Below are 12736 nucleotides of genomic sequence, written 5' to 3' on the forward strand. Positions count from 1 at the left end.
ATAGCACCCTCTTTGAAGCATGGAATGAACACATGCTTTCTTGGCTTTTCACAGCACATATGGTAGGCACAGTGAGGTGGAAAGAAGGCCTGGCTTTGAGTCAGGAGACTTGAGTTCAAATCCTACTACTGACACTCAATGACCCTAAGCAAGTCACTGTCACTGAGCCTGTTTTCTTATCAGTGAAATGGGGATGTTAAAGCTTCTCATATTATTTCCTGCTTTATGGGGTCGTTCTAGATTAAACACTCTGTCACCTTTATAGTGCTATAGAAATGGGAATTGCTGTCATGATAATCTAGAAACCTGGCTGAGTCTGGACTCCCTGATTTGGCTCCCGAGTCCATATTTGCCGCTGCGCATCATGGGAGCGAGGCAGAAGTCTGGCCGGCGAGTCTGGGAGACCTGGCCTGGTGTGTGGAGGCAGTGGGACGGGATCCAAGACTGAGCCAGGAAAACCATGGCACTGGGGGCTGATTTCTCTTCCTCTATCAAATGCAGCTCCCAAATCCTCCCCAAAGACCAGGGGATCAGGAGGTTAACACCCAGCACTTATCAGCTCAGCACCACTCTGAGCTTCATCTAAAAGCAATTATGGAAAGGGGGAATACATTCTGATTTTAATGAAAATTAAACTCCCTGAATATTCATGCCATCTCCAAATTGCCCTGTCCTTGCCACTCTCAATCAGTTAAGCAAATGTTGCACATTTTGGTCTTTCCAAAAAAAAAACCAAAAAACAACAACCTAGAAACCCAAAACAAAACCCAGACTGGCTTCCCATGAGGATCAGCTCTATGACCGTCCTCTGGCTGAAGGGGAGCTTGACCTTACATGTGCTGCGAGGCGTTGGGGAAGAGCTGAGAGTACTGGGGGGCTGAGTCCTCAGGGCCATGGGGAGCAGCATGGCTGATGACCATCAGGACCGGCCTGTGTGGATACATCTTCTTGGAGGTTCGAAAGAAGCTCATGCTATCATTGGTGATCAGATCTGTGAGGTAATCCTGAAGGGGAGACAAAGCAGGGATTAGGGGAAAGGGAAGAAAAAAAGACAAAATGAGGGCAGCTAGGCAGATAGAGCACCAACCCTGGAGCTGAGTCCAAATCCAGTCTCAGAAACTTATTAGTTGTTGTGACTCTGGGTAAGTCATTTAACTCCAATTGCCTCCAAAAAAAAAAAAAAGAGAGAAAACATTTGCAAGGGCACTCCAAAAGACAGAGGCATTGGGGATGCAAAGGATCCTCAGCACAGATTCTCAGAGTTGGAAGGAACCTCAACAGGTAATCAAGTCCAATTTGTACTGGAGGAGGAATTCTCTCCACAATAACCCAACAAGTGACCATGAAGCCTTCATCTGGAGATCTCCAATGAGGAGTAACTTATCACCTCCTAAGACAGCCCATTCTACTTTGAGATGACTCCAATGATTTGGGGATGTTTCCTTAGAGTGAAGTGGAATCTGCCTCTCCAAATTCTATTCCACATGCTCCACAGGCAGGGATCACATTTTCCCCTTCAGCAGATTGGTGGCACAGTAGATAAAATGTTGGGCCTGGAGTCAGGGAAGACCTGAATTCGAATCCAGCCTCAGACACATAGTAGCTCTGTAACCCTGGGAAAGTCACTTAGCCTCCATTTGCCTCAGTTTCCTCAACTGTTCAAAGGGGCTGTTAACAGCATCTCCGTCACAGGGTTATTGTGAAGATAATATATACTTGTAGAGTCCTAGCAGTGTCTGGTACTTAGTAGGCTTTTAATAAATGCCACTTCCTTCTTTCTTTCTGCCGTAAGCTTTCTTTTCCAGTTTCTTGAACTGGTTGCATCCCATGCCACTGTGGAGCTGGAGAGTGCTGAACCTGGAGTTAGGTAGACATGATTTTGAATCCAGCCTCAGTCATTTACTAGTGATGCGACCTTTGGTGCTTAACATTCTGGGCCTCAGTTTCCTCATCTGTAAAATGCCAGAGTTGAATTAGACGACCTCTAAGGTCCCATTGCGCTCTGAATCTCTGATAGGATGATCTTGACCTAGCCCATTCCCCCCAACAAAACAGGAGGGAAGTGAAAAGGACAGGTGGGAGATCACTGATGGGGAGAACAGAAGGGGTTGTTCTCTTAGGAGGCTGTAGATGCTCCCCTTCTTAAGTTCTGTAAGAGCCCAGGGTCACTGGGCATGTCTGTAGGACAGGCCGGAGGCGGGGGATGGAAAGGTGACCTCCACTTCCTCAGGATTCTATGAAAGGGATTTTCTTCTCTCTTGATGTGTGAGAAATGTGACACAAAACCCAAAGCCTTCCTAAAGGCATGATGGAAAACCTGCCTCATGCTCCACTGGAGGATTTAGCTGCCTAGGAATGAAGGGCTGGAGGGAAAGATAAGCTGATGTTTCAACAACCGGTGGATCAATTCCCATTCAATCCAAATGGTAATCAGGGAGGCCTATCAATAGCTCACTGTATTGACAGTAGCTTCCTCTAGCACTGCTGCCAGAAGAGCTCAGAACTGGGCTGATATGACTAAGCAACAGGGAGAAGAAAGAGAGATTCAGGAAGACAATTAAACCAACAATGTCGCGGCTAGAAAAGGGAGCCATGCTCTTCTGGGCACATGGTGGCTTCTGGGTGGAAAGGGGAAGACTGCTGGTACAGGCTGAATACAGAGAGATGGATACTCCGAGAGAGAGAGACACAGAATGCAGAAAAAGGGGAGATTGTTTTGGGGTGGAGAGAGGGAGGGAGAGCCAGATACATCTTTAAAAGAGGAACAGGATCTCAGGTGAAATAAAGGCAGAGGGAAAAGGACCTGGGTTGGAATCTTGGTTCTCCCCTTTATTACTTTTGTGATATCAGCCAAGTCCTGTCCCCTCTCAGGGTCTCAGTTTCCTCATCTGTAAAATGAGAAGGCTGGACTAGATGACCTCTCAGGTTCCTTTTAGGTACTACATTTGGGATCCCATGATCCTTTGTGTTAGAGGAAGGGGGATCTTGCATTGCATTTTCACTGCTGGCGGTGGGAAGCTCTCTGATACAGCCTTACCCACCCTACCCCAACCCTCACCTTACTTTGCATAGCAGCAAGGGATGTTTCCCCGGTTACAGACAGGTTTACCCACTGACTCTGAGGCTCATTATCTCCGGGATCGTTAGCTGTCTGCAAGGTGCCAGCCTAGGGCCGCTTTGGTAATTAGGGAAAGGTCCTGATTGATGAGACCTGGACAACAGCAGCCAATGTAATGTGGGCAGTGAGGGATGAAGCTTGTACAATGGTGCAGGCAGGTGAACTCCTAGGCAAGGGAATGGAATCTGCCATACAAGTCAAGCAGTGGGTGATGCACATGAGCGGCTGCTGCTGGGTCCAAGAGGCTGAGCTCTACAGTGGGTGTGGCAAATGGGGCATTTATTCCCCAGGAGAAGCAAAGAGGGATTCTGGTCAAAATGGTGCTTGGGTGTGTGTGTGTGTGTGTGTGTGTGTGTGTGTGTGTGTGTGTGCGTGTGTGTGCGCGCGCGCGCGTGTGCATGTTACTCAGGTTCAAGAATATCTAGTCCCGATTTTAGTTAATTTATACTCACTCAAATATGGAAGGAGGACCTACTATGTGCACAGCATGGTATTAGGTATAGCGCAGGGATACAGAAAGAAGAGCTCAAAGAGCTGATTTTTATTCAGAGAGACGAGAGTTAGATTGGGCATTTAATGTAAGATAAAGAACAGAATCCTGGTTCTATCACAGGATGTGAGCTTAATCCCTAAACCTATCAGCCTCACTATCTCTCTCGATCTGTGAAATGGGGATAACATCACCATGCACCTCATCCCTCCACAGGGCTGTCAGGAGGAATGAATGTGCTCTGTCAACCTTAATGTAACACTGAGGTGGAAGTTATAAAGAGAATAAATGTAGAGTATAAAATAGTGTTCTCTCTGCACACAAAGCTATTGCTGCTGATGTAGTCAGGCTGAGCCCTTTCTGGTTTTTCCCCATGAGTGGGAAGACATATACTGAGACATGTGATATTAGAACATCTTCCTGGCCCCCTTACTGACCGCCCCTTGCAGGATGGCCAGTTGGTGTTCTACGTACAGTCCCTACCTGAGGCCTAGGGAACTGTAGCCACTTAGAGCTGGAAAGTCCACTAGTGAACAACCCTTGTTTCACGGAGACTCAGAGAGTGGGGAGTGACTTCCCTGGAGACACACTGAAAAATCAGCAGCAGAGCCAGTGTTGGGCCAACTCAGGTCCAGGACAGGGAAGGGAAGAGAATAAGCATATTATGGTTCCTACTGTGTGCCAGGCACTGCACTTTTATGAATATTATTGCCTTTGATCCTCACAGCAACCCTTCATTACAGATGCTGCTATTATCTTCATTTTACATATGGGGAAACCGAGGCAAGCAGAGGCTAAGGGCCTAGTCCAGTATTATATAGCTAGTAAGTATCTGAGGTTGGATTTGAACTTGGGTCTTCCTGACTCCAGGCCAGGACTCTACACACTGCACCACCTAGCTGCCTATGGCCAGGGTTCTTTCTATCCCACAACTAGAGTATATATAAGCCTGTCCTCACTCGTCCAAGGTTCGTTTTAGAGTTAAACTGAAGGAGTCTTTGGGCATGAAGGGGATATGATCAAGGTGAATTATTTACTTCTGCTCCTGAGCTGTTGTTGGCAAAGTGAATTTATTTTAATTTGTTTTTCTCTGGGGGGATACAATACTTGCCATAGAGAATAAAAATGTGATTCCAGTGTGAGAAGCTCATTATTTTACCAAGGGTAATTCTGAACTTTTGCTTAGTAGAGGGGAGGAAGGCACAAATTGCTGGCTTTGGAGCCCATCAGAAAGCATGCCGCCAAGCAGAAGGCAGGAGGCTTAAATACGAGAATGGAGACTGGACAGAAATGCCATTAAATGCCAGCTGTGCTACTAGGTATGGAAGCAATCTCCCAAAGAGGGGTCACCATCTCATCCTTTGTAATTGTGTCCCCAGTGCCTAGGCATAGTGCCTAGCATGCAGGAAGTGCTTAATAAATGCTTAGTGATTGAGAGGATGTAGAATGCCAGAGCCGGAAGGGATTTTTGAGCAAAGAACATGGAATGTCAAAGCTGAAAGGGACCTTAGGACAGGGGCTGCTGGAGCCAGAAAGGTCCTTAGAATTAATCTAGTCCAATCTCCTTGTTTTATAGATAAAAAAAAATGAGGTCTCGAGATCAGGAAGTGACTACTCAAGGTCACAGGGTCATACAATCAGTCCCTAGAAACTAGAGCTTAAAAACAAATCAACAACTTCTACATAGCAGGTATAACTGATGAGAAAGGTGACCAGTGCACAGGGGCACTGAGGCTGTGGGATATTACTATCACTGACCTGAGGATGGAAGGGACCTCAGAGACCATTGAGTCTCACCTCACTTTACAGAAGGAGAAACAGACCTAGGGAGGGTGAAGTCATTCAGGTAGGAAGTCATTCATTCAGAGGTCGGAGGTCAGACCCAGGCCTTTGAACTTGGCTTTGTGACCCTGGTGCTCTCACTTACTGGACTAAATGGCCCTGGACCCAGACATGAGGCAATCGGAGAAAAATTCAAGGGGAAGGAAACGTTGGTTTGAAATTATTTCCCAATGTTAAAGTAGATGAGTATAATCTCAGCTCTTTCAGGTCTATGCAGCTCCCCCTTCCCAGAGCCTCACTGCCTTCCTGCTGTGCCCCCTTCCCCCTAATGAGCATCCCCCATCAATAATTTATCTACATCAATAAATCAGGAGGCGCTACAACCCGTTTGAGGAAATTGCTAGCTTGTGGCTGTAAGCAAGTGAATGCATTTTGTTCTGAGTAAATGTGGTCCTTGCTAAGGAGCCCTGCCAGCAGGAGAGATGCTAAGAGCTCTCAGGAAGGAGAGTGAAGAGTGGGCCAAAAATGGAGTCAGTGACATCAAAGCTGGGCTGTATCTTTCCTGGCTCTAGGGCCTAGGCAGCGGCCTTCCAGCACCCCTCCTGCCCCAGGCTGCAGAGCTCTTTCTTAGGCAATGAATAAACCAGTTGCTGAGGGAGTTTGGGTCCTGGGTTCAGAAATAAATGTCGCCAGCTTCTCCAAAGCAGCACGGCATTGCTCCTGGGGTGTCTATATCCTTTCTCATCCCTAGAAACTGGGTTGGATCCCCTAAGACAGACCAGCCAACTCTCTCTGGGCTCCACTGGGGGATGGGGCATGATTCTCAGAGTCCCCAGTAGGTTCCTAGTCTCAGGACTGAGTTACTCTTCTGCTGGGAAGCCAGGAGCATCTTTTTCACCATTCCAGCAATGGGACCCACTCTCTGCCCTCCATCACCTACCTCTTGGTTCAAATAGGAAAAAAAAAAGCCAGAAGTACATTAGATTGTCAATCTTACCTTTGGAAGCCTGGGATCTTTCCCTCCTGGTTAGCTGGCCTCCCTAAGCAACTGACATACATGCTGTCTGCTTTTTCAGTATTCTCATGGGTATCAGTGACCTGCTCTCTCCACGTCCTATTCTAAGCAACCTTGGATATACCCCTAGTCTTAATGAATGACACACTCTCAAACCTTTGGGGTGTGTCCTTCTTTCCTCCAGCTAGTATCATTGCTGCCATCTTTCTCTTTCATCCTGGGCCTGTGATTTCATTGGTGTAGGAAATTCCCAAAGTGAGGATACTCTTTCTAACAATGCCGACTGACCTCTGCTCTGTTACCTGGAGTCTTGGGAGGGCTTCCCGAGTGCTTAGAGAGGGACTTGCCCAGGGTCACACACAGCCAGTGTGTATCAGAGGCAAGACTTGGAACCCAGGTCATTCTAACTTTGAGGCCAGCTATCCACCCACTACATTGGGCTTCCTCTTCATAATTTTTAATATAAAAAGCTTCCGTTCCTCTGATGCCTCCCTAGGACTTGGAGGCAGTCCTGGACTCCCTCTCAAAGGTTATGGCAAGGGAACTGAAACTGATGAGTAAGGTCAAGCTGGAAAGGATCTAAGGGAACAACCCAGTGATGGGCTGTGAATCTACTGTTGGAGGATGTACCAGCAGGGTGGTAAGTCACCAGAAAAAGGCTGGTGATGACACCATTTACTGAGGTGTGTGTGTGTGGGGGGCTGGATTCTCTTTCAGGTGAAGAAGCTGCTGGGATGTTGTGGAAGGAACATTGAATCTATGTGGCAGAAAACCCTGGGGCTGAAGGGATAATCATACCTGCCCTCCTTGCCTTGGATGGCTGTGGTGAGTTAACCTGTTGGCATATGAGTAATGGAAAGGGATGAAATTTTGGTCTTTTTTTGGGGAGGTAGGGGATGGTTGTTATTAGAGCAATGATGCTGTCTTGCTCAAATTTACTCAGCAGTGAAGAGTTTACAAAGTGCTTTCCTTAATGCAACCCTGATAATAAAGTAGGCAGGGCAGGCATTCAATTTCAATACTTTGGTGGCATTTTGAATTTCTCAGTGTGGACATGCCACCCACTAGTGCTCAAGGCCACTCAGCCGGCTGCTGGGATTCTTGTCTGTATCTTGGCATGAATCCCCTAGAGAGCTGAAGGCCTTCCTCTGGTTCTTTTTATTGGGAAAAAAGGGACAGTTATCACTATTATTAATTATTCCTATTTTTTTTTGGAAGAGGAAGTTGAAGACATAAGAGGTCAAGAAATTGGAGAAATTGCCTCAGGATCACACAGCTGGTTAATGTCAGAGTGAGGACTCTGAATCCAAGCCTTCTGACCCCAGTGCTGTTTTCCAACCACACTTAGCTATCTCTCTATCCAAGTAAAGAAGCATATACTGTTGGTGTGTAGTCATTTTCAGTCGTGTCCAACTCTTTGTGACTCTCTTTGGGGCTTTTTTGGGCAAAGATATTGGAGTGGCTTGCCATTTCCTTCTCTAGTTTGTTTTACAGATGAGTAAACTGAGGTAAATAGGGTTAGGTGACTCGTTTAGTAAGTGAGGCCACATTCGAACTTAGGAAGATGCGTCTTCCTGACTCCAGGCTTGGCACTTTATCCACTGTGCCACCTACTATCCAATATTTATTAAGTTCCTATTATGTATAAGGGACTATGCTAAGTGCTGGGGATACAAAGGAAGGCAAAGGAGGGGGCCACCGTGCAGACACATGGGTATGGAGGACATACAGACTGGATAAACTGAAGAATATTTTAGAGGAAAGGCAGTAAGTAGCATTAAAGGAGACTGGGAAAGGCTTCTGACAGAAGGTGGGGTTTGGTTGGGAACTGAAAGAAGTCACAGAAGCCAGAAGGCAAAGGTGAGGAAGGAGAGAATTCTAGGCATGGGGAATAAGCAGTCAAAGTCTGTGTACAAAGTGTCCTGTGAGAGGAACAGCGAGGAAGCCACTGTCACTGGATGTCGATAGAGTACATGAATGTACTCAGTATGTGGAAGAGAGCAAGGTCTAAGCAGACTGGAAAGGTAGGAGGGGTCAAACTATGAAAGGCTTTAATTCTGGATCTTTCTGGACCTTGGACAGGTCACCTTTCCTAAAAAATTCTCGACTGCATCTCAGTTTCCTCATATGTCAAATGGAGATAATACAAGCCTACCTTCAGAGGAGTCTTGCAGGAATCGAATGAGATGATGTATATTGAGTAAATTTAAAAATACCACAGAACAAATTATCATCATCATTATCATCATTGTTACATAGCCCTTGCTAGATTCTGATTGGAAGACAAAAGAAATCTATTAGGACTCAGTCCCTGAACTCATGGAACTCACAGAAAAGTCAGGGAGATGACACAGTCACAAAGAAGTTAGCTGATAGTAAGGACAAGTCAGTCCATGATGAGGACAGACGACAAAGGTTAGAAAAAGGGAAAGATTACTCTGAGCTGGTGCAGTAAGAGAAGGCTTTTTGGAAGAAGCAGGGATATCAACCTTGAAAACGAGATTCCAGTGCAATCCCAAAAACATGCATTAAAGGCCTACTATTTGCAAGGCACTGGGTTAGGACTTGGGAATACAAAACAGTCCTTTCCCTCAAGAAGCTTGTACATTTGACAAGAAGAGTCTGGATAGGCAGAAGGAAGGTCATTCCAAATAGGGCTGGGGCAGAAGTGAGACTACTATGAGTAAGACCAGGTGTCAAGAAAGAGCTTGGTGTCTACGAGGGGTCAAGGGCACTAGACTCTGACTAGAGCAAGAATTCTGATCCTTTTTTTTGCTTTTTGGAGGGAGGAAGTCAGGGCAGTTGGGGTTAAGTGACTTGCCCAAGGTCACACAGCTAGTAAGTGTTAAGTGTCTGAGGCCAGATTTGAACACAGGTCTTCCTGACTCCAGGGCTGGTGCTCTATTCATTGCTCCATCTAGCCGCCCCTAAACCTTTTTTTTTGGCCTGTCAACTCCTGACTAGAGTGAAAGGTTCTCACCACGAGATACTAAGATATCAACAGGATGCAGCAAGAGAGAAAGCTGGATAGTAGGGGTGTGGCTGGATGGTGGAAGGCCTTGACAGCCAGGCTGAGGAATCTGGCCTTCATACTATACAAAGTGGGGAGTCACTGAAGGTTTCTGAGCAGGAAGGAGTGACAAAAACCTTTTAGGAATGTTTTAGCAAATGTGTTTAGGAACACACATCTGACACCTACTGGCTGTGTGACCCTGGGAACTCACTTAACTATTCAGTGCTTTGGGCAGCCACCTAAGATTCTAAGTTGCAGGTAAAGGTACTGACACACCTGCAGTGGTAGAGGGAGCTTGCTCACCTGGGAGTTCCCTATGGAAATGAAATCCCAGGTTTGGTTCCTATCTCTCATCTGGTAGCCCATGGCAGGATGGACCAGAAGGAGAATAAGACTTCTTGAATGGGGTGCTCTGATAATGAGGGGCAAGGTCCTCATTTTTCACCTCCCTTCCAGTGGGGATACTTTTGGGTGTATTGGTTGGACTAGATGGCCACAGAAGCCCCTTCTAGCTTAAGAATTCAGTGATTTTGTGATCTGGTGGTAATGAAGATGAGAGATATTGAGAAGGAATTGAAAAAATATAATTTTTTTTAAAAGAAGGAATTGACAGATCCTGATGAATGACTAGAGGCAGACAATGAAGGAGAGGAAAGGGTCAAATATGTCTGAGGTTTTGATTGGGGGAAAAGGAGATGAGAGCTGCCATTTTGGCAGAACCTACCTTTGAGTAGTCAAATCCATGTTTCTCCTTCACCCCATTTCTACAGAGTGTGTAGTTATAAAATCGAGAGTTTTTAAGGAGTCCAACCCATTCCTTCCAGCCGGGTGGCACATAGGAACCATTGTATTCATTGAGGTACTTTCCAAAGAAAGCTGGGGATAAAGAAAAAAAAAGAAAAGAGAAAGAAGAGGTCAGGTGAGAAGATAGGCTCAGAACAGCTGACACTCCTGCACCACTAATTAAGATTCCTTTCTTGTCCTCCCCAATCATATTTATTAAGCTCTCATCCGCCCGAGGCATTAGTTAAACAGACATAATCTCTGGGGAGTTTTTGATCTCTCAGGTCCTTTTTCCAGCTTGAAAGCCTATGTATGATCTTTCTCTTCATGAGTCTATGATCTCTTGGGAGCAAAAGGCAGACAGGGATGGTTTGCGGGCAGTCTTGGGCTAAAACCAGGGAGAGAGATGAACTAGATGCCCTCTTTTGCTCCCAATTGTGTTTTGGGAGTTGGTAACAAAGTGTTATTTTTCAAGCTGGATTTCAGCAGAACTTTACTACATGGGCTATGCTGAGAGGGGTTGGGGGTAAGAATGAAAAGACCTTTAGACTTGAGATTCAGAAGATTTGGGTTCAAATCCTGCCTCTGAAGCTAATACCTGTGTGACCTTACTTAGTTTTTCTGGGCCACAGTTTCCTTATCTGTAAAATGTGGCAGTTGGATGAGATGGCCTTTAAGGGCCTTTCCATCTCCAGACCTAGGCTCCCATGATCTCATTAGAGCAGGCCTGCACAACCTGCGGCCCACAGGCTGCTCATGGCACACCAAAGGATTTCTGGCGGCCCCTTAACAATGCAGAGGATGTTTTCCTCTATATTTTTTGCAGGCTGCCAAAACCCTTTGGTGGACTGTTGGTTATGCAGGTCTGCATTAGATTATCTCTAGGGTCTCCTTCAATTAATTGTATGCACTAAACTTCAGCCCTGGAGAAAACCAAGTTATATCATGCTTGCACTCTATGAAATCAGTAAAATGAAACTGATGAAATTCTTTCCTCTGGAATCCCTCTGATGAGGCCATGCTGTAATGGGGTTTTGCCATAACTGCATGCCAGGGAGTGTTTATGTAAGTAGAAAGGGTCATCATAAGCAGTATGAGTGAGCCACAATGGGTCTGGGCCATACTAAAGGTTGGTCTACTACTCCTTGTTGGGGGCCCAGCCAATTAATCAGGTGTCTTCAGATTTGGGATTCCCTAAATGTGCAAAAGGAGAACTCTCTCAAGAAACATGTCTGAAAACATTGTACAATGGAGAGACCCCTGGACTGGGTGTCAGGAGAGCTGGGTCTAATCTCCTCTCTGCCACTAACTTGACATATGAGATGTTTCCCTCTTGGAGATTCTGTGTCTTCAATGGAATGAAAAGTTGGGCTGGAAAGGCCAAGCCCATAAGTAAGGGTTTTTAACCTTTTATATGCCATGGACCACTTTACCAGTATGGCCCCCTTCTCAGAATATTTTTTTTAATGCATAGGATTATGCATTTAGTAAATGCATAATAATAAAACAAGTAGGATTATAAAGGAAACTAATTGCATTGAAATATAGCTCTCAAAAAATTTTCAAGTTCCTAGACTGAAGGTTGAGAACTCTTACCCTAAGGTCCCTTTCTGGCTCTGACATTTTATGCTCTATGTGTTGAGGACCCTTCATCCTGGCTCTGACATTCTACGCTCTATGTTCTGAGGTCTCTTTTAGCTCTGTCTACCATCTATAAAAATAGCTACTTTTATACCCATCTTGAGAAGTGACACATTCGGTTTTACTGAGACATCATGGCAACATGTGCCAAGCAGCTGGATCTATTCTCTCTCCACCCAACCCACCTTTCTGAGTTGTGTGTCAGAGAGACACAGCCCAGCCACAGGAAGGACTACAGCCTCGGGAGCTGAAAAGGCCGGCATTAGCTGGAATCAAAGCAGCTGGAGGCCAGGCAGGGACTGTCACTGACAGGGCTGAGGAGAGGGGGCGACCAAGGCTTCAGTCAAGTAGGAAAGACTGTGTCAGAAGCCTGGGAGACATTACAAAAAGTTGAAGAGGCATGGGAACTTTTTTTTTTTTTAAGCAATTGGGGTTAAGTAACTTGCTCAAGGTTACACGGCCAGGTGTTTCTGGGTGGTTGCTAAGTGTCTGAGCCCGGGATTCGATCTCCAGGTCTATCGCAACACTGGAGCCGGTGCTGTTACTCGCTGTGCTACCTGGCTGCCCCAGCATGGGAACTTTTTGTGGGAGTTGCCAGTTTCCTGGAGAAGCGAACTCTTGCTCCTATATGACCCCCACTGGCCTAGCCCTGGGTCATGGTGGGAAATTCCCACCATGATCCATCCCTACCTTCCAAGGATCCCTACAAAAATGAAGTCCATTAATACCCAATGATGTTATCATATACTTTTTTCTCAGATTATCTGGCCATAATCTCACAAATATGTCAGAGAATCTGGAAGGGAAAAGGGAAAGGAAGAAAAAGAGATTTATCTTGAATCCTTACTGAGTAAGTCACTTTACCCCTTTGGGCCTCAATTTTCCCATCTGTAA

At 45.9% G+C, this 12736-nt stretch overlaps 1 protein-coding gene across 3 annotated transcripts in view; it reads right to left on the reverse strand.

Moving 5' to 3' along the window:
- The window catches only part of SULF2 (sulfatase 2), a 146751-nt gene that overhangs the window by 45745 nt on the left and 88270 nt on the right, over window positions 1-12736 (reverse strand). For all 3 annotated transcript variants that reach the window (XM_069072363.1, XM_069072362.1, XM_069072361.1), the window contains exons 4-5: window positions 10143-10294; window positions 835-1004 (exon numbers count right to left, since the gene is read on the reverse strand). In XM_069072363.1, coding sequence (XP_068928464.1) covers window positions 835-1004; window positions 10143-10294 — 322 coding nt within the window. The remainder of the gene's footprint in view (window positions 1-834; window positions 1005-10142; window positions 10295-12736) is intronic.

The sequence above is a fragment of the Petaurus breviceps genome, unplaced genomic scaffold (assembly GCF_028583685.1).
Source record: "Petaurus breviceps papuanus isolate PSGF00001 unplaced genomic scaffold, PetGlider_PUasm1.0 90847, whole genome shotgun sequence".
NCBI lineage: Eukaryota > Metazoa > Chordata > Mammalia > Diprotodontia > Petauridae > Petaurus > Petaurus breviceps.